Source organism: Haliotis rufescens, unplaced genomic scaffold, assembly GCF_023055435.1.
Source record: "Haliotis rufescens isolate VD_foot unplaced genomic scaffold, xgHalRufe1.0.p SCAF_18, whole genome shotgun sequence".
NCBI classification, from domain to species: Eukaryota; Metazoa; Mollusca; class Gastropoda; order Lepetellida; family Haliotidae; genus Haliotis; species Haliotis rufescens.
In genome coordinates, this window is record NW_025963868.1 from 22,049,665 (window position 1) to 22,073,763 (window position 24,099).

General features: G+C 38.0%; 1 protein-coding gene across 1 annotated transcript; it reads right to left on the reverse strand.

Moving 5' to 3' along the window:
• Window positions 1–8,246: 8,246 nt before the first annotated feature.
• LOC125381435 (tenascin-like) lies at window positions 8,247–23,692 on the reverse strand. Its single transcript, XM_048397965.1, has 9 exons — window positions 23,577–23,692; window positions 21,709–21,803; window positions 19,790–19,921; window positions 17,871–18,002; window positions 15,952–16,083; window positions 14,033–14,164; window positions 12,114–12,245; window positions 10,195–10,326; window positions 8,247–8,407 (listed from the first exon to the last, which is right to left on the reverse strand). The coding sequence occupies exons 1-9, from the start codon at window positions 23,690–23,692 to the stop codon at window positions 8,247–8,249; spliced, it is 1,164 nt and encodes a 387-aa protein (XP_048253922.1).
• Between the last annotated feature and the right edge of the window lie 407 nt (window positions 23,693–24,099).

Consider the following 24,099-nt stretch of genomic DNA (forward strand, 5'->3'; position numbering starts at 1 on the left):
CTAGAAACCTAATCAGGGCGAACAGGGATTCGAATCCACGATCATAGGGACGCAGATCTGCACAGTGAATTGCTCGGCTGAGATATGATCCTCAATGCAATGCAAAATTATGTTACCAAAAAAAATTCACGAACGCCCATGTCTAAGATATGGAACATGATACAGAAAATCTTAAGAATGGGGATGAACTATTAACTAAAAAATCGGATATTGAAAATAAACTTCGGGCAAACGTTAGTAAAACATTCTTCCTCCTCAAACTATGTAGCTCAATTCCAAAAATACCCAAAACAGCAAGAAAAGATAACGATTAATTTCAAATCAGATAATGGGGAAGATTATAATGAAATATTTTCAATCCATAAGCTTAATACTGCTCTTGAACAGGCTCACGATATTGCTACAGGAGCTAATAATACACACTATCCACTCCTGAAGCACTTACCAGAACCGTGTTTAGAAACCCTTTTGTTAATTTTTGATGATATCTGGACATCAGGTAACTTTCTTTCTTCATGGCGTGATGCCACAGTAGTCCCCATACGGACACCTGGACGGGATCATACCGATCCATCAAATTATAGACCCATTTATTGACCAGGTGCGTTTGCATGGTCAACAATTGATTATCATGGTACATTGAATCAAAATAATTTAATTTCGAATATCCAATGTGGCAATCGAATCGAAGTACTGTTGACCATTTAGTTCGGTTAGAGTCGTTTGTAAAAAATGCAAGAATTAATAACCAGCATGCAGTTTTTCGACATATGACACTACCTGGAAACACGGGATTTTAAAAGATTTACATGATTTTTGATTGAGAGGCCGTTTGCATCAATTCATATCCAGATTTTTAACTGACAGACAATTTCAAGTCCGTGTGGCCTCAACCCTGTCTGATCATTATAATCAGGATCAGGGTGTCCAACAATAATTTTGTCTGTTACACTATTTTGTATTAAGATAAATAGCCTCTCTAAGGTTTTAAATGATTCTATAGACGGATCGATTTTCGTGGACGGTATTAACATATCTTGTCGTGGTAAAGATATGCATTCAATAGAAAGACAATTACAATTATGTCTAAATAAAATTCAAAAATGGTCGCTAGAAAATGGCCTTAAATCTTCTAAAGCCAAGACCGATTGTATCCATTTTTGTCGAAAATATAGGTCACATCAAGATCCTGAACTAAATTTGGATAGCACACCTATCAAGACTGTAAAGGAAGTTCTTGGGTCTTATTATTGATACCCATTTGACATTTAAACCCCATATAAAACTACCTGAAAGCAAAGTACCTTAAGGCGCTCGACTCATTAAAAGTCGTTTCAAATTCAAATTGGGAGATGATCAGAAGACCCTCCTTCAATTATATAGCGCTCTCATACGTTCAAAACTCAATTACGACTCCATCGTTGATGGAGGAGCAGAAGTAATCTTTAAATTCATGATTCTATTCATCATCAAGGACTAAGACTCTGCCTGGGATCCTTCAGAACATCTCCAATAAATAGTCTATATGTAGAGGCTGACTAGCCATCGCTTAAACGTATAAAATTATCTTTACAGTATGTCACTTAATTATCTTCAAACCGATCAAATCCTGCATACCACTGCGTTTTTCATCCTCTATATGAGGAACTTTACCAAAAGAAATCGTTTCTTATTCCCCCTCTTGGAATAAGAATATAAATTGCCATTCCAGCTGCATCTATAAACCTTGATACTATTTCTCCTTATCGCCTTTCGTCTTCACCCACTTGGCAACTGATAAAGCCAGAGGTAGACCTGACTTTAACAACAATAAAGAAATCACAAACCAATCCACTAATTTATCAACAAGAACATAACCTACTGCGAAATATGTATGACACATAAAAATCTATATTTACTGATTGATACAAGGATGGTGACGCAGTTGCTACTGTCATTTGATCCAGAACTATCTCGTCCAGGTTACCACATGACAGTTCAACTTTCAACGCCGAATCACATGCCATCTTAACAACTCTTAAACATATTCAAAGTCAATGTAAGCATAAGCAGTTCATAATATTTTCAAACTCTCATTCGTGTCTTCAGGCTATCAAAAATATGTCATATACATATCCACTTTTAATCGAAATTATTGAATTATATAATGATCTTGCTACTGGCCAGTACAACATCGTTTTCTGTTGGTTACCCAGCCATGTTGGAATAACTGATAACACAATGGCTGATGCAGCTGCTAAAGCAGCGCTCAACAAATCTGTGACACCACTTCAAATCCCATACAGTGATATCAAGCCTGTTATTAGATGTAACATTGAAGATCTCCTGCAAAAGAAGTGTGACTCCCAAGTAGGTATCAATACCTTACATGAAATTAATCCAAATATCGGCTGCACCTACTTGGGCTGTCAGTCCACATTTGAAGAGGTCATTATGCGACGATGTCGTATTGGCCACAGCAGATATACACATGACTGTTTATCAAAAGATAAGGATCCTCCGTTTTGTATCCCTTGTGATGAAAGAATCACAGTCAAGCATGTCCTGCTTGACTGTATTGATTTTCCAATCACAAGGGATCAATATTTCAAATCATCATCTTTTAAGGATCGTTCTACTAGTATTAATTCTCGTTTAATTATAGTTTTTTTTAAAGGATATTGAATTGTTTGCAAACATTTGATTATTATAATTATCATATACTTTGTGTAAAAACAATGTGTTAAATTTGATAGATTAAATTAACAACTGCGATTGTTAGTGGCTGTATCCTCGAAGGGGGTTAAGGTACTGTAAAATTATTGTCCCCCTGAGAGGATACGTACGTTCCACGTCTTTCAAAGTAAATTTAGAACTACCACGTTTTTATTCGTAGAATATGTGTCATTTTAATATGTTAGGCTAACTTCATCAATAATCGACAACACTTGAAGGGATGATGTAAATCCAGGAAGCAAAAGTACTGTAAGTCCCCATGGTCCCTAGTTTGGTGATCTACCTTCAATTGCTGGCGATCTATAGCCCGTTTTTATCATGTATTGTTACGTAGTTTTATCCATTTTATGAGTCCATACTAGTTTCTGTGATACGTCTAGTTATTTTACTGTCCTTTGTTGGCAGGATATTATATAAGTCTCAATGCCTGTTTAACCCTTGATAGTCACGATATGGCTGGAAAATTTCCGATGTGACTTAAAATATTAACTCACTTACACACTCCAGATCAACAAGAACACATTATATACATGTACCATACGTCGTGAATCCAACCAGACCAACAGGAACACGTTATATACATGTACTATATATCGCGAATCCCACCAGATCAACAGGAACACGTTATATAGATGTACTATATATCGTGAATCCCACCAGACCAACAGGAACACGTGATATACATGTACTATATATCGTGAATCCCACCAGATCAACAGGAACACGTTATATACATGTACTTTATATCGTGAATCCAACCAGATCAACAGGAACACGTTATATACATGTACTTTATATCGTGAATCCCACCAGATCAACAGGAACACGTTATATACATGTATTATATATCGTGAATCCCACCAGATCAACAGGAACACGTTATATACATGTACTATATATCGCGAATCCCACCAGATCAACAGGAACACGTTATATACATGTACTATATATCGTGAATCCCACCAGATCAACAGGAACACGTTATATACATGTACTTTATATCGTGAATCCAACCAGATCAACAGGAACACGTTACATACATGTACTATATATCGTGAATCCCACCAGATCAACAGGAACACGTTATATACATCTACTATATATCGCGAATCCCACCAGATCAACAGGAACACGTTATATACATGTATTATATATCGTGAATCCCACCAGATCAACAGGAACACGTTATATACATGTACTATATATCGCGAATCCCACCAGATCAACAGGAACACGTTATATACATGTATTATATATCGTGAATCCCACCAGATCAACAGGAACACGTTATATACATGTACTATATATCGCGAATCCAACCAGATCAACAGGAACACGTTATATACATGTACTATATATCGTGAATCCAACCAGATCAACAGGAACACGTTATATACATGTACTATATATCGCGAATCCCACCAGATCAACAGGAACACGTTTACAACATGTGCTATGCATCGTGAATCCCACCAGAAAACCTAGGACACATTATATGCCTTTAGCATTTTTTAGTCTGAAGTTGTCAATGTACCATGCAATAAAAGATATGGTAGTGTAGTTCAACTTGATAGTGTCATTTATCCGCACGGTCCCTTGGAGAAACAGTCCTTTTTTATATGTCGATGAAGCGCTTGGCATGAAACACTCCAATAAAACGACTAAAAATCATGATCAACTCAATTATGCGCAACATCAAATCTTTAATGTCGTCTCCATACATGAAATAGCTGATGTGGGTGAAGACAGTTATCCTGTTCAACAGATTGACTTACTTGTCACAGCAACAATGGATATTTTAACATCCTACTTTGTTTTATCATGGGATTTAGTGTCAATACACCAGCAACGTGATAAGATTGGGGATTCTTCAACATTTTCGCACATCATAGCATTATTCACAATCTCGGGTTCCAAGCAGCCAATTATTCTGGCCAGTCTCCCTGTCGTCTTGGTCGACGTCGAGATACCCATACGTCGACATAAGGCACTCTAATCGTACAATGTGAAAGTCGACGCTCAAACACAAAAAGTCTGTCCGGGTTGTACACAGAAGCATGCACGTTTCCTTTGATTGAACTTGCCTGCTTTCTCTATTGTGACCAATTATTCCCAGCCCCTCATACATGGACATAGTCTTCCCATACACCGTGCACTCTATAAATACAAGCATGTGCGTTAGTATTAGTTCAAGACGAAGAAACATAAATCCATATCATGCCAGACAAGTCATCCCTCACATACTATAAATATTCTTTACCGGGTTTATTAACCAGCCTTGCTTTACAACGGTATAAGGACCTATACCGAAACGTCGAGTTAACAGTAAATAAAGACGTTGTTATCCATCATATCATTGATCACTGCATATCGAGAACAACTACCAAGCGCAAACTGTGCTACGACGCTTTTGTTTTGTTTTTTGTCTATTTATTTTGAAACGTTAGTGACTGAGTATGATTTTACGCCGCTTTTAGCAATATTCCAGCAACATCACGGCGGGGGACACCTGAAATGGGCTCATATTGTGCCCATGTCGGGAATCGAACCCGTGTCTTCAGCGTGACGAGCGAACGCTTTAACCACTGGGCTACCCGACCACCCCTTGAAACGTTAACTTTGATTACGTTTAAAACATTTTGCAAACACGGCCTGCTAATAAATGTTGCGTAATTATCGATATTCTGATCTGATTAAGTGACAATAGTTTACGCAGACGAGCGACACCTTGGGGGGTTGTCTCTAACTCGCAGTACCAAGAGTTTCTTTACGTTAAAACGTACCCTGATACGTCAGCATGATATAATTCAGCACAAGACAGAATTGGCATAGACCGTGTATAGATACATAAATGTAATGATGTAACAAATGCTCCTGGTTGTATTGCTTATGATATAAATGTTGTTCATATCACATAGGGACCATTCTGTGGAACAGCATTGAAGTGGAACTATTTCTCTGGTCCAAAGAAGTTCGAGACGTCGGGGTTGGACTGTATCACATGTGGGTGTGTGGGTGTGAGAGACACAGAGAGACAGAGAGAGAGAGAGAGAGTGTGTGTGTGTGTGTGTGTGTGTGTGTGTGTGTGTGTGTGTGTGTGTGTGTGTGTGTGTGTGTGTGTGTGTGTGTGTGTGTGCGCGTGTGTGTGTGCGTCTGCATGTGTGTGTGTCTGTGTGTTCAACGAATTTCATTATAACTTAACTTAACTTTGAACATTGTACATGTGTTGGTATATGTCTTAATTTATCTTATCCGGATCATGACGTTATACATATGATTTTATGTCCAGTGTCCAGACCATACCTGGTCGTATGTTATATTTTATTGTTTGTAAACGTGTTTTAGTATGAAGTGTATATATAACATGTATGTGACACTATAATAAACATTATTTTCTCTCTCTTTCCCTCTCTCTCTCTATCACTCTCTCTCTATCACTCTCACTCTCTCTCACTCTCACTCTCTCTGATCTCATTCTCTCTCTCTCTCCCTCTCTCTCTCTCTCTCACTCTCTCTCGCTCTCTCTCTCACTGCTCAAGTACATACATATTTTACGTCAACGCCAGAGAATAACCATTTTCAATTATCCGCCGAAATATATTCCATAAAGCGTAAAGTACTCCAGCAATGCGACACACTGTACTCTCATCTATGTAGCAATTCAAAATGTTATTTCCTACATAGCGGAAAGCTTTCATGCACCACGATGTACAATATGAACGTTTATAGCCATGCGTTTATAGGTGTAAAACACAAGTTTCACTACCTACAAGCCGCCCATGTGCTATTGCAGACACATAACAGACAATACACACACATCAACCACAATATCAAATGGTATTTCCTGTACCATAGACGACGGTTGACGACAAGCCTGGGTTTAATGAAGTTCTTTTTTCATCGTTAGTACCCTGACAGTGAAGGTTTTGACAAAACGATGTTCAAGCAAGGCATGTAAAGACATTTCGCCATTATTAGGTACTCACTTCTGACACACGCTTGCCCCGCCTTGTGATAGCTGAGACCCGGGGTGCACATGCACCGTCCGTTGTAGCACAAGGAACCACTGATGAAGCAGTCGTTGTCATTGTCACACGGCTGTCGCATGCCACCAGGTTCTGCGACATGATAATACCTTTTTTTATATTTCATCGTTAAAAATAATACTGTTCGGAACTAAGAACAAATATTTCATATAGATCAATCATATAATAAACAATAATGATGCTGTGAGATAGATTTACATTTGTGTAGTGTGAGTTGTTCGAATATATAGTCACATCGGAAATATCGTTTCTAAAATAGGTTATACATTTACAATAAATAAAACCTCTCAACGACGGACAGTAAACCAATTAGGCTATCATACACTTGTGTTTAAAACTAGTCATTTCTACAGCGCCATATCTGTAATATATTGATATTGTTTCGTTCCACTATTGGATCCCAAATGTATATAGTGTATTCCGAATGAGAATACCCGCCTCACTTTCGTATGCAACCGTGTACATCAACATCAATAAAATGTCTCAGACCCTTCGAAGTGTTATTACTGGCTTCGACACATTATCGAGATGATATAATATATACACAAGCAGATGCTCAAAGCATGTGCAGTCATGATGCATTCTTGTATTCAAACCAAGCTGTCTATTTGGATCTAGAATGTTCACATTTCCATCTTATTCTACTGTGTACCCATTCACTACTTGTCAAACAAGAGCAAATTTCGAACACATCATTTCTTAAAGGAAACTCGAAATGTTTAATAAGGTGTGCACCAGTGTTCAGCATGAGCGAACCCACGAAACATGCGGGATCCATGAGTCAACCTTTCTGAGCGCGTTCGTCAATGCAATTGCTGTAAATGTTTGCCACCATAGTTCCTTATGGCGTTCCCCCAATCTCATTAAAATCAGATCTTAGTTCTCGCTATTGCTAAACAAAGATCACAGGACATCCAATTACGGGTCACGTCAGAACGACCTTTCATCCAACCAATCAGAGAGTCGCTTACCAGATCATGAAAGTGACAGACGGAATGTGTTTTCTAATCATGCAACCTCGAAATATTTTACAGAGGGTATTCCGAACGACAGTTACGGGTTTTATGATTATATCAATACAATCTAGGCCATCTGTAAGCCATTCCAGAATGGATTTTTTATCAGTTTTAAAATTTTTAATCGAGAATACGTTAAAATATGTTACGAAGCGTAGTCGCCAGTTTGAATCTAGTGTCGTAAAGCTCGAGAAAGCTGCCTTCTGATTGGCTAATGTCGATTTCTTGTCAGGTCATTTCATTGATCGGTCAAAGTTCGCGAAAGGTCGTTCTGACGTGACCCATATTGGAATGTCCTCAGATCTTTGTTTAGCGGTAGCGAAAACTAAGATCTGATTTTAATGAGATTGGGCGTTCCCCCGATTTGTGACATGGATACTATACCCAGGACAACCTGCCTTTTATAGAGAAGATAATGCGTGTCATCTACATGTACGTCGCGGGCAACCGACGTTCTTGCATTAATATACTACAGCTGTACATGGCATGATGACTCACTTCTAACACATGCATGTGTCGGTTTGTCAAAGATGAACTCGGGGTCGCACACGCACCGTCCTTGGTAGCACACGGTTCCATTGGCGTAGCAGTCGCTGGGACGTACACATGTCTGATTCATACCACCAGACCCTGCAACGCAGTCGCATTCTTTTTCTGTACATTTAATTGTAATTGATAAAACACACACCATAACACTGACTTCAACAACAAAGATCATGTGAAGGCATTTGCTTTTTTTACCTGTTACAAATGACTGAAAACATAAAGCAACGTTGGTGTCACAAGGAAAGAACTTCATCTTAAACAAACCAGCGCTCCTGAAGCTCAAGTCTTGAGATATAATGGTGTGTCTGTAATCACTATAAGACACGAGATCACTGTCCAACATAACAGTCTTTCTGGCGAGGAAACAAAAAGATCATCGTCAATGTACATGGCAATATAAAGACAACGCTTTAAGATAAATCGTACTCGCATTTCTGTCAGGCGCACCAAAGTCAAACAAAATAAAGGAAGACATCAAATCTAATACAACGTACTGATATCATACATTGTGCGTAAAGTTGGGACAGGAAGTGATGTTGTGCCATACCAAAATCACGTTTGGTTTGTACAACATACAACTAATAATTCAAGATGAGTAAGTATTTAAACTTGATCTGACACTGATTTTGTTTACTAAAGAGACAGCATTTTAAATTCCTCATCCTACTCTCGCGGACATTTCAGCTGACTGTTATATCGGGGTCAGCTCTCGGGAATGCCTAGATCCCCATGTTTTTCCATAAGGAATCCCCATGTTTTGAAAGTCGAAGCCGTACATAGTCACATTATTTGTTGCAAAAACATCAGTTTGTACAGTTAAGCTCAAATATAAATCATACTGTAATTAAAATGAAATTCTGTACCGGTGCGTTGTGAACCCTCTTTCTTGGTTTGAAAAATACATAAGCATATTACAAAGACTTTGTCACAACTTAAATGTCGGAAATATAATTTGTGCTACGAAATCTTCGTGACAATTACGTTTACAAAATTGAATTTGTGTTTAGTGTTATTGAGGTTATTGAGTACACGAGAATTAATCTGTTCAAAGAGAAGGAATATTACCAGTTTCCTCGTCCCGTATCCCACGTGCTTATACATAGTTGGTCAAGTTGCCCTTCAGGAACAGAATAACACTCGAATCCATTTCGTTATTTACAATACGTCATTTCCCCATTACAAATGTCAGCCCCCCACACAAGTAAATAAAAGATGCGACTTTTTAACGAGAAATATAATGTAGATGTATATCAATTAAGCTCAAATTAACATGTATTTCAAATATGTATCATTATTTATATTTAAGGCTTTATCATCAGGAGTCGATGAAATGAATATTGGTGGTTATTTTCAGTAGCCAACACAAACGCAACATGAGTCCGATAAATAATTATAACATTATTATGTATTGACAAATTGAAGTATTCATTGGAAACATGGCATTGTATTTCCCTTTTACTCCACCCCTTCCATTAAGAGGGTAAACAGTAGTGCATGAAATGATTTCTGAATGGGCTTATGTATGTACGAATTGGATGGGACTTTCGAACACTGAAAGTGTTGACAAAGGGATTGAACAACGAAGATGCCAGAAGATGTCTCTCATTTAGGATGTCTCTATGGTCACCGGATGCTCTCAACCATGTAGTTATTTTTAGGTTTCCATAATGTTCCTCGCCATAATAGCGGTAGCGAAAACTAAGATCTGATTTTAATGAGATTGGGCGTTCCCCCGATTTGTGACATGGATACTATACCCAGGACAACCTGCCTTTTATAGAGAAGATAATGCGTGTCATCTACATGTACGTCGCGGGCAACCGACGTTCTTGCATTAATATACTACAGCTGTACATGGCATGATGACTCACTTCTAACACATGCATGTGTCGGTTTGTCAAAGATGAACTCGGGGTCGCACACGCACCGTCCTTGGTAGCACACGGTTCCATTGGCGTAGCAGTCGCTGGGACGTACACATGTCTGATTCATACCACCAGACCCTGCAACGCAGTCGCATTCTTTTTCTGTACATTTAATTGTAATTGATAAAACACACACCATAACACTGACTTCAACAACAAAGATCATGTGAAGGCATTTGCTTTTTTTACCTTTACAAATGACTGAAAACATAAAGCAACGTTGGTGTCACAAGGAAAGAACTTCATCTTAAACAAACCAGCGCTCCTGAAGCTCAAGTCTTGAGATATAATGGTGTGTCTGTAATCACTATAAGACACGAGATCACTGTCCAACATAACAGTCTTTCTGGCGAGGAAACAAAAAGATCATCGTCAATGTACATGGCAATATAAAGACAAAGCTTTAAGATAAATCGTACTCGCATTTCTGTCAGGCGCACCAAAGTCAAACAAAATAAAGGAAGACATCAAATCTAATACAACGTACTGATATCATACATTGTGCGTAAAGTTGGGACAGGAAGTGATGTTGTGCCATACCAAAATCACGTTTGGTTTGTACAACATACAACTAATAATTCAAGATGAGTAAGTATTTAAACTTGATCTGACACTGATTTTGTTTACTAAAGAGACAGCATTTTAAATTCCTCATCCTACTCTCGCGGACATTTCAGCTGACTGTTATATCGGGGTCAGCTCTCGGGAATGCCTAGATCCCCATGTTTTTTCCATTAGGAATCCCCATGTTTTGAAAGTCGAAGCCGTACATAGTCACATTATTTGTTGCAAAAACATCAGTTTGTACAGTTAAGCTCAAATATAAATCATACTGTAATTAAAATGAAATTCTGTACCGGTGCATTGTGAACCCTCTTTCTTGGTTTGAAAAATACATGAGCATATTACAAAGACTTTGTCACAACTTAAATGTCGGAAATATAATTTGTGCTACGAAATCTTCGTGACAATTACGTTTACAAAATTGAATTTGTGTTTAGTGTTATTGAGGTTATTGAGTACACGAGAATTAATCTGTTCAAAGAGAAGGAATATCACCAGTTTCCTCGTCCCGTATCCCACGTGCTTATACATAGTTGGTCAAGTTGCCCTTCAGGAACAGAATAACACTCGAATCCATTTCGTTATTTACAATACGTCATTTCCCCATTACAAATGTCAGCCCCCCACACAAGTAAATAAAAGATGCGACTTTTTAACGAGAAATATAATGTAGATGTATATCAATTAAGCTCAAATTAACATGTATTTCAAATATGTATCATTATTTATATTTAAGGCTTTATCATCAGGAGTCGATGAAATGAATATTGGTGGTTATTTTCAGTAGCCAACACAAACGCAACATGAGTCCGATAAATAATTATAACATTATTATGTATTGACGAATTGAAGTATTCATTGGAAACATGGCATTGTATTTCCCTTTTACTCCACCCCTTCCATTAAGAGGGTAAACAGTAGTGCATGAAATGATTTCTGAATGGGCTTATGTATGTACGAATTGGATGGGACTTTCGAACACTGAAAGTGTTGACAAAGGGATTGAACAACGAAGATGCCAGAAGATGTCTCTCATTTAGGATGTCTCTATGGTCACCGGATGCTCTCAACCATGTAGTTATTTTTAGGTTTCCATAATGTTCCTCGCCATAATAGCGGTAGCGAAAACTAAGATCTGATTTTAATGAGATTGGGCGTTCCCCCGATTTGTGACATGGATACTATACCCAGGACAACCTGCCTTTTATAGAGAAGATAATGCGTGTCATCTACATGTACGTCGCGGGCAACCGACGTTCTTGCATTAATATACTACAGCTGTACATGGCATGATGACTCACTTCTAACACATGCATGTGTCGGTTTGTCAAAGATGAACTCGGGGTCGCACACGCACCGTCCTTGGTAGCACACGGTTCCATTGGCGTAGCAGTCGCTGGGACGTACACATGTCTGATTCATACCACCAGACCCTGCAACGCAGTCGCATTCTTTTTCTGTACATTTAATTGTAATTGATAAAACACACACCATAACACTGACTTCAACAACAAAGATCATGTGAAGGCATTTGCTTTTTTTACCTTTACAAATGACTGAAAACATAAAGCAACGTTGGTGTCACAAGGAAAGAACTTCATCTTAAACAAACCAGCGCTCCTGAAGCTCAAGTCTTGAGATATAATGGTGTGTCTGTAATCACTATAAGACACGAGATCACTGTCCAACATAACAGTCTTTCTGGCGAGGAAACAAAAAGATCATCGTCAATGTACATGGCAATATAAAGACAAAGCTTTAAGATAAATCGTACTCGCATTTCTGTCAGGCGCACCAAAGTCAAACAAAATAAAGGAAGACATCAAATCTAATACAACGTACTGATATCATACATTGTGCGTAAAGTTGGGACAGGAAGTGATGTTGTGCCATACCAAAATCACGTTTGGTTTGTACAACATACAACTAATAATTCAAGATGAGTAAGTATTTAAACTTGATCTGACACTGATTTTGTTTACTAAAGAGACAGCATTTTAAATTCCTCATCCTACTCTCGCGGACATTTCAGCTGACTGTTATATCGGGGTCAGCTCTCGGGAATGCCTAGATCCCCATGTTTTTTCCATTAGGAATCCCCATGTTTTGAAAGTCGAAGCCGTACATAGTCACATTATTTGTTGCAAAAACATCAGTTTGTACAGTTAAGCTCAAATATAAATCATACTGTAATTAAAATGAAATTCTGTACCGGTGCATTGTGAACCCTCTTTCTTGGTTTGAAAAATACATGAGCATATTACAAAGACTTTGTCACAACTTAAATGTCGGAAATATAATTTGTGCTACGAAATCTTCGTGACAATTACGTTTACAAAATTGAATTTGTGTTTAGTGTTATTGAGGTTATTGAGTACACGAGAATTAATCTGTTCAAAGAGAAGGAATATCACCAGTTTCCTCGTCCCGTATCCCACGTGCTTATACATAGTTGGTCAAGTTGCCCTTCAGGAACAGAATAACACTCGAATCCATTTCGTTATTTACAATACGTCATTTCCCCATTACAAATGTCAGCCCCCCACACAAGTAAATAAAAGATGCGACTTTTTAACGAGAAATATAATGTAGATGTATATCAATTAAGCTCAAATTAACATGTATTTCAAATATGTATCATTATTTATATTTAAGGCTTTATCATCAGGAGTCGATGAAATGAATATTGGTGGTTATTTTCAGTAGCCAACACAAACGCAACATGAGTCCGATAAATAATTATAACATTATTATGTATTGACGAATTGAAGTATTCATTGGAAACATGGCATTGTATTTCCCTTTTACTCCACCCCTTCCATTAAGAGGGTAAACAGTAGTGCATGAAATGATTTCTGAATGGGCTTATGTATGTACGAATTGGATGGGACTTTCGAACACTGAAAGTGTTGACAAAGGGATTGAACAACGAAGATGCCAGAAGATGTCTCTCATTTAGGATGTCTCTATGGTCACCGGATGCTCTCAACCATGTAGTTATTTTTAGGTTTCCATAATGTTCCTCGCCATAATAGCGGTAGCGAAAACTAAGATCTGATTTTAATGAGATTGGGCGTTCCCCCGATTTGTGACATGGATACTATACCCAGGACAACCTGCCTTTTATAGAGAAGATAATGCGTGTCATCTACATGTACGTCGCGGGCAACCGACGTTCTTGCATTAATATACTACAGCTGTACATGGCATGATGACTCACTTCTAACACATGCATGTGTCGGTTTGTCAAAGATGAACTCGGGGTCGCACACGCACCGTCCTTGGTAGCACACGGTTCCATTGGCGTAGCAGTCGCTGGGACGTACACATGTCTGATTCATACCACCAGACCCTGCAACGCAGTCGCATTCTTTTTCTGTACATTTAATTGTAATTGATAAAACACACACCATAACACTGACTTCAACAACAAAGATCATGTGAAGGCATTTGCTTTTTTTACCTTTACAAATGACTGAAAACATAAAGCAACGTTGGTGTCACAAGGAAAGAACTTCATCTTAAACAAACCAGCGCTCCTGAAGCTCAAGTCTTGAGATATAATGGTGTGTCTGTAATCACTATAAGACACGAGATCACTGTCCAACATAACAGTCTTTCTGGCGAGGAAACAAAAAGATCATCGTCAATGTACATGGCAATATAAAGACAAAGCTTTAAGATAAATCGTACTCGCATTTCTGTCAGGCGCACCAAAGTCAAACAAAATAAAGGAAGACATCAAATCTAATACAACGTACTGATATCATACATTGTGCGTAAAGTTGGGACAGGAAGTGATGTTGTGCCATACCAAAATCACGTTTGGTTTGTACAACATACAACTAATAATTCAAGATGAGTAAGTATTTAAACTTGATCTGACACTGATTTTGTTTACTAAAGAGACAGCATTTTAAATTCCTCATCCTACTCTCGCGGACATTTCAGCTGACTGTTATATCGGGGTCAGCTCTCGGGAATGCCTAGATCCCCATGTTTTTTCCATTAGGAATCCCCATGTTTTGAAAGTCGAAGCCGTACATAGTCACATTATTTGTTGCAAAAACATCAGTTTGTACAGTTAAGCTCAAATATAAATCATACTGTAATTAAAATGAAATTCTGTACCGGTGCGTTGTGAACCCTCTTTCTTGGTTTGAAAAATACATGAGCATATTACAAAGACTTTGTCACAACTTAAATGTCGGAAATATAATTTGTGCTACGAAATCTTCGTGACAATTACGTTTACAAAATTGAATTTGTGTTTAGTGTTATTGAGGTTATTGAGTACACGAGAATTAATCTGTTCAAAGAGAAGGAATATCACCAGTTTCCTCGTCCCGTATCCCACGTGCTTATACATAGTTGGTCAAGTTGCCCTTCAGGAACAGAATAACACTCGAATCCATTTCGTTATTTACAATACGTCATTTCCCCATTACAAATGTCAGCCCCCCACACAAGTAAATAAAAGATGCGACTTTTTAACGAGAAATATAATGTAGATGTATATCAATTAAGCTCAAATTAACATGTATTTCAAATATGTATCATTATTTATATTTAAGGCTTTATCATCAGGAGTCGATGAAATGAATATTGGTGGTTATTTTCAGTAGCCAACACAAACGCAACATGAGTCCGATAAATAATTATAACATTATTATGTATTGACGAATTGAAGTATTCATTGGAAACATGGCATTGTATTTCCCTTTTACTCCACCCCTTCCATTAAGAGGGTAAACAGTAGTGCATGAAATGATTTCTGAATGGGCTTATGTATGTACGAATTGGATGGGACTTTCGAACACTGAAAGTGTTGACAAAGGGATTGAACAACGAAGATGCCAGAAGATGTCTCTCATTTAGGATGTCTCTATGGTCACCGGATGCTCTCAACCATGTAGTTATTTTTAGGTTTCCATAATGTTCCTCGCCATAATAGCGGTAGCGAAAACTAAGATCTGATTTTAATGAGATTGGGCGTTCCCCCGATTTGTGACATGGATACTATACCCAGGACAACCTGCCTTTTATAGAGAAGATAATGCGTGTCATCTACATGTACGTCGCGGGCAACCGACGTTCTTGCATTAATATACTACAGCTGTACATGGCATGATGACTCACTTCTAACACATGCATGTGTCGGTTTGTCAAAGATGAACTCGGGGTCGCACACGCACCGTCCTTGGTAGCACACGGTTCCATTGGCGTAGCAGTCGCTGGGACGTACACATGTCTGATTCATACCACCAGACCCTGCAACGCAGTCGCATTCTTTTTCTGTACATTTAATTGTAATTGATAAAACACACACCATAACACTGACTTCAACAACAAAGATCATGTGAAGGCATTTGCTTTTTTTACCTTTACAAATGACTGAAAACATAAAGCAACGTTGGTGTCACAAGGAAAGAACTTCATCTTAAACAAACCAGCGCTCCTGAAGCTCAAGTCTTGAGATATAATGGTGTGTCTGTAATCACTATAAGACACGAGATCACTGTCCAACATAACAGTCTTTCTGGCGAGGAAACAAAAAGATCATCGTCAATGTACATGGCAATATAAAGACAAAGCTTTAAGATAAATCGTACTCGCATTTCTGTCAGGCGCACCAAAGTCAAACAAAATAAAGGAAGACATCAAATCTAATACAACGTACTGATATCATACATTGTGCGTAAAGTTGGGACAGGAAGTGATGTTGTGCCATACCAAAATCACGTTTGGTTTGTACAACATACAACTAATAATTCAAGATGAGTAAGTATTTAAACTTGATCTGACACTGATTTTGTTTACTAAAGAGACAGCATTTTAAATTCCTCATCCTACTCTCGCGGACATTTCAGCTGACTGTTATATCGGGGTCAGCTCTCGGGAATGCCTAGATCCCCATGTTTTTTCCATTAGGAATCCCCATGTTTTGAAAGTCGAAGCCGTACATAGTCACATTATTTGTTGCAAAAACATCAGTTTGTACAGTTAAGCTCAAATATAAATCATACTGTAATTAAAATGAAATTCTGTACCGGTGCGTTGTGAACCCTCTTTCTTGGTTTGAAAAATACATGAGCATATTACAAAGACTTTGTCACAACTTAAATGTCGGAAATATAATTTGTGCTACGAAATCTTCGTGACAATTACGTTTACAAAATTGAATTTGTGTTTAGTGTTATTGAGGTTATTGAGTACACGAGAATTAATCTGTTCAAAGAGAAGGAATATCACCAGTTTCCTCGTCCCGTATCCCACGTGCTTATACATAGTTGGTCAAGTTGCCCTTCAGGAACAGAATAACACTCGAATCCATTTCGTTATTTACAATACGTCATTTCCCCATTACAAATGTCAGCCCCCCACACAAGTAAATAAAAGATGCGACTTTTTAACGAGAAATATAATGTAGATGTATATCAATTAAGCTCAAATTAACATGTATTTCAAATATGTATCATTATTTATATTTAAGGCTTTATCATCAGGAGTCGATGAAATGAATATTGGTGGTTATTTTCAGTAGCCAACACAAACGCAACATGAGTCCGATAAATAATTATAACATTATTATGTATTGACGAATTGAAGTATTCATTGGAAACATGGCATTGTATTTCCCTTTTACTCCACCCCTTCCATTAAGAGGGTAAACAGTAGTGCATGAAATGATTTCTGAATGGGCTTATGTATGTACGAATTGGATGGGACTTTCGAACACTGAAAGTGTTGACAAAGGGATTGAACAACGAAGATGCCAGAAGATGTCTCTCATTTAGGATGTCTCTATGGTCACCGGATGCTCTCAACCATGTAGTTATTTTTAGGTTTCCATAATGTTCCTCGCCATAATAGCGGTAGCGAAAACTAAGATCTGATTTTAATGAGATTGGGCGTTCCCCCGATTTGTGACATGGATACTATACCCAGGACAACCTGCCTTTTATAGAGAAGATAATGCGTGTCATCTACATGTACGTCGCGGGCAACCGACGTTCTTGCATTAATATACTACAGCTGTACATGGCATGATGACTCACTTCTAACACATGCATGTGTCGGTTTGTCAAAGATGAACTCGGGGTCGCACACGCACCGTCCTTGGTAGCACACGGTTCCATTGGCGTAGCAGTCGCTGGGACGTACACATGTCTGATTCATACCACCAGACCCTGCAACGCAGTCGCATTCTTTTTCTGTACATTTAATTGTAATTGATAAAACACACACCATAACACTGACTTCAACAACAAAGATCATGTGAAGGCATTTGCTTTTTTTACCTTTACAAATGACTGAAAACATAAAGCAACGTTGGTGTCACAAGGAAAGAACTTCATCTTAAACAAACCAGCGCTCCTGAAGCTCAAGTCTTGAGATATAATGGTGTGTCTGTAATCACTATAAGACACGAGATCACTGTCCAACATAACAGTCTTTCTGGCGAGGAAACAAAAAGATCATCGTCAATGTACATGGCAATATAAAGACAAAGCTTTAAGATAAATCGTACTCGCATTTCTGTCAGGCGCACCAAAGTCAAACAAAATAAAGGAAGACATCAAATCTAATACAACGTACTGATATCATACATTGTGCGTAAAGTTGGGACAGGAAGTGATGTTGTGCCATACCAAAATCACGTTTGGTTTGTACAACATACAACTAATAATTCAAGATGAGTAAGTATTTAAACTTGATCTGACACTGATTTTGTTTACTAAAGAGACAGCATTTTAAATTCCTCATCCTACTCTCGCGGACATTTCAGCTGACTGTTATATCGGGGTCAGCTCTCGGGAATGCCTAGATCCCCATGTTTTTTCCATTAGGAATCCCCATGTTTTGAAAGTCGAAGCCGTACATAGTCACATTATTTGTTGCAAAAACATCAGTTTGTACAGTTAAGCTCAAATATAAATCATACTGTAATTAAAATGAAATTCTGTACCGGTGCGTTGTGAACCCTCTTTCTTGGTTTGAAAAATACATGAGCATATTACAAAGACTTTGTCACAACTTAAATGTCGGAAATATAATTTGTGCTACGAAATCTTCGTGACAATTACGTTTACAAAATTGAATTTGTGTTTAGTGTTATTGAGGTTATTGAGTACACGAGAATTAATCTGTTCAAAGAGAAGGAATATCACCAGTTTCCTCGTCCCGTATCCCACGTGCTTATACATAGTTGGTCAAGTTGCCCTTCAGGAACAGAATAACACTCGAATCCATTTCGTTATTTACAATACGTCATTTCCCCATTACAAATGTCAGCCCCCCACACAAGTAAATAAAAGATGCGACTTTTTAACGAGAAATATAATGTAGATGTATATCAATTAAGCTCAAATTAACATGTATTTCAAATATGTATCATTATTTATATTTAAGGCTTTATCATCAGGAGTCGATGAAATGAATATTGGTGGTTATTTTCAGTAGCCAACACAAACGCAACATGAGTCCGATAAATAATTATAACATTATTATGTATTGACGAATTGAAGTATTCATTGGAAACATGGCATTGTATTTCCCTTTTACTCCACCCCTTCCATTAAGAGGGTAAACAGTAGTGCATGAAATGATTTCTGAATGGGCTTATGTATGTACGAATTGGATGGGACTTTCGAACACTGAAAGTGTTGACAAAGGGATTGAACAACGAAGATGCCAGAAGATGTCTCTCATTTAGGATGTCTCTATGGTCACCGGATGCTCTCAACCATGTAGTTATTTTTAGGTTTCCATAATGTTCCTCGCCATAATAGCGGTAGCGAAAACTAAGATCTGATTTTAATGAGATTGGGCGTTCCCCCGATTTGTGACATGGATACTATACCCAGGACAACCTGCCTTTTATAGAGAAGATAATGCGTGTCATCTACATGTACGTCGCGGGCAACCGACGTTCTTGCATTAATATACTACAGCTGTACATGGCATGATGACTCACTTCTAACACATGCATGTGTCGGTTTGTCAAAGATGAACTCGGGGTCGCACACGCACCGTCCTTGGTAGCACACGGTTCCATTGGCGTAGCAGTCGCTGGGACGTACACATGTCTGATTCATACCACCAGACCCTGCAACGCAGTCGCATTCTTTTTCTGTACATTTAATTGTAATTGATAAAACACACACCATAACACTGACTTCAACAACAAAGATCATGTGAAGGCATTTGCTTTTTTTACCTTTACAAATGACTGAAAACATAAAGCAACGTTGGTGTCACAAGGAAAGAACTTCATCTTAAACAAACCAGCGCTCCTGAAGCTCAAGTCTTGAGATATAATGGTGTGTCTGTAATCACTATAAGACACGAGATCACTGTCCAACATAACAGTCTTTCTGGCGAGGAAACAAAAAGATCATCGTCAATGTACATGGCAATATAAAGACAAAGCTTTAAGATAAATCGTACTCGCATTTCTGTCAGGCGCACCAAAGTCAAACAAAATAAAGGAAGACATCAAATCTAATACAACGTACTGATATCATACATTGTGCGTAAAGTTGGGACAGGAAGTGATGTTGTGCCATACCAAAATCACGTTTGGTTTGTACAACATACAACTAATAATTCAAGATGAGTAAGTATTTAAACTTGATCTGACACTGATTTTGTTTACTAAAGAGACAGCATTTTAAATTCCTCATCCTACTCTCGCGGACATTTCAGCTGACTGTTATATCGGGGTCAGCTCTCGGGAATGCCTAGATCCCCATGTTTTTTCCATTAGGAATCCCCATGTTTTGAAAGTCGAAGCCGTACATAGTCACATTATTTGTTGCAAAAACATCAGTTTGTACAGTTAAGCTCAAATATAAATCATACTGTAATTAAAATGAAATTCTGTACCGGTGCGTTGTGAACCCTCTTTCTTGGTTTGAAAAATACATGAGCATATTACAAAGACTTTGTCACAACTTAAATGTCGGAAATATAATTTGTGCTACGAAATCTTCGTGACAATTACGTTTACAAAATTGAATTTGTGTTTAGTGTTATTGAGGTTATTGAGTACACGAGAATTAATCTGTTCAAAGAGAAGGAATATCACCAGTTTCCTCGTCCCGTATCCCACGTGCTTATACATAGTTGGTCAAGTTGCCCTTCAGGAACAGAATAACACTCGAATCCATTTCGTTATTTACAATACGTCATTTCCCCATTACAAATGTCAGCCCCCCACACAAGTAAATAAAAGATGCGACTTTTTAACGAGAAATATAATGTAGATGTATATCAATTAAGCTCAAATTAACATGTATTTCAAATATGTATCATTATTTATATTTAAGGCTTTATCATCAGGAGTCGATGAAATGAATATTGGTGGTTATTTTCAGTAGCCAACACAAACGCAACATGAGTCCGATAAATAATTATAACATTATTATGTATTGACGAATTGAAGTATTCATTGGAAACATGGCATTGTATTTCCCTTTTACTCCACCCCTTCCATTAAGAGGGTAAACAGTAGTGCATGAAATGATTTCTGAATGGGCTTATGTATGTACGAATTGGATGGGACTTTCGAACACTGAAAGTGTTGACAAAGGGATTGAACAACGAAGATGCCAGAAGATGTCTCTCATTTAGGATGTCTCTATGGTCACCGGATGCTCTCAACCATGTAGTTATTTTTAGGTTTCCATAATGTTCCTCGCCATAATAGCGGTAGCGAAAACTAAGATCTGATTTTAATGAGATTGGGCGTTCCCCCGATTTGTGACATGGATACTATACCCAGGACAACCTGCCTTTTATAGAGAAGATAATGCGTGTCATCTACATGTACGTCGCGGGCAACCGACGTTCTTGCATTAATATACTACAGCTGTACATGGCATGATGACTCACTTCTAACACATGCATGTGTCGGTTTGTCAAAGATGAACTCGGGGTCGCACACGCACCGTCCTTGGTAGCACACGGTTCCATTGGCGTAGCAGTCGCTGGGACGTACACATGTCTGATTCATACCACCAGACCCTGCAACGCAGTCGCATTCTTTTTCTGTACATTTAATTGTAATTGATAAAACACACACCATAACACTGACTTCAACAACAAAGATCATGTGAAGGCATTTGCTTTTTTTACCTTTACAAATGACTGAAAACATAAAGCAACGTTGGTGTCACAAGGAAAGAACTTCATCTTAAACAAACCAGCGCTCCTGAAGCTCAAGTCTTGAGATATAATGGTGTGTCTGTAATCACTATAAGACACGAGATCACTGTCCAACATAACAGTCTTTCTGGCGAGGAAACAAAAAGATCATCGTCAATGTACATGGCAATATAAAGACAAAGCTTTAAGATAAATCGTACTCGCATTTCTGTCAGGCGCACCAAAGTCAAACAAAATAAAGGAAGACATCAAATCTAATACAACGTACTGATATCATACATTGTGCGTAAAGTTGGGACAGGAAGTGATGTTGTGCCATACCAAAATCACGTTTGGTTTGTACAACATACAACTAATAATTCAAGATGAGTAAGTATTTAAACTTGATCTGACACTGATTTTGTTTACTAAAGAGACAGCATTTTAAATTCCTCATCCTACTCTCGCGGACATTTCAGCTGACTGTTATATCGGGGTCAGCTCTCGGGAATGCCTAGATCCCCATGTTTTTTCCATTAGGAATCCCCATGTTTTGAAAGTCGAAGCCGTACATAGTCACATTATTTGTTGCAAAAACATCAGTTTGTACAGTTAAGCTCAAATATAAATCATACTGTAATTAAAATGAAATTCTGTACCGGTGCGTTGTGAACCCTCTTTCTTGGTTTGAAAAATACATGAGCATATTACAAAGACTTTGTCACAACTTAAATGTCGGAAATATAATTTGTGCTACGAAATCTTCGTGACAATTACGTTTACAAAATTGAATTTGTGTTTAGTGTTATTGAGGTTATTGAGTACACGAGAATTAATCTGTTCAAAGAGAAGGAATATCACCAGTTTCCTCGTCCCGTATCCCACGTGCTTATACATAGTTGGTCAAGTTGCCCTTCAGGAACAGAATAACACTCGAATCCATTTCGTTATTTACAATACGTCATTTCCCCATTACAAATGTCAGCCCCCCACACAAGTAAATAAAAGATGCGACTTTTTAACGAGAAATATAATGTAGATGTATATCAATTAAGCTCAAATTAACATTTATTTCAAATATGTATCATTATTTATATTTAAGGCTTTATCATCAGGAGTCGATGAAAGAATATTGGTGGTTATTTTCAGTAGCCAACACAAACGCAACATGAGTCCGATAAATAATTATAACATTATTATGTATTGACGAATTGAAGTATTCATTGGAAACATGGCATTTTACTTCCCTTTTACTCCACCCCTTCCATTAAGAGGGTAAACAGTAGTGCATGAAATGATTTCTGAATGGGCTTATGTATGTACGAATTGGATGGGACTTTCGAACACTGAAAGTGTTGACAAAGGGATTGAACAACGAAGATGCCAGAAGATGTCTCTCATTTAGGATGTCTCTATGGTCACCGGATGCTCTCAACCATGTAGTTATATTTAGGTTTCCATAATGTTCCTCGCCAACGTTTTCTTTTCGAAACGTTTGGAAAACGTAAAAGAAATTCAAATTTACGTTTTTAAACGTTGTTTCGAACGTTTCTGTAACCATATGGAGACGTTTTCATAATATTTAAACAAGGTTTCTTTGTCAGCTGGGTTCTCACGGTTCAAGGGCAGCATCGCAAAAGCGGAACTGCCACATCCTGACTCGAAGAGATCCCTTGACGTTCGTCAAGAAAACTTGCCACTTGAAATTGGCAATTGTCCGGTCAGCTTCCATCTTCCTAAGCAGGATCTGCCAGTTATCTTTTTCTATGGGACACGTTTACAAGCAGCTGATTAGCGGATTGAAAATTGCGCCAAATCTAATGTCAATACATATATTCCAACCTGTTATTTCTTTACATTATTACGTTGTTAGTTTTCAATTATGCAACATTACCATTCCAGCATGTTAGGAATACGGTTGTCATCAGTTTATATAAATCAAATAAGGGTTACAATTTTTTGGGACAACCAACATTAAATATATGTCTTCAAAGTCGTACCTACTGCCGATATTTGCGAATGTAAACTAGTAATCAACAACAAAAACAAAAAAGATGTCTGTTATAGACAACTCCGAAGCAATGTCTCCGAAAGGAGAAGCTGACCTACTAGCTATCATGAGAACAACAAACATCTCCT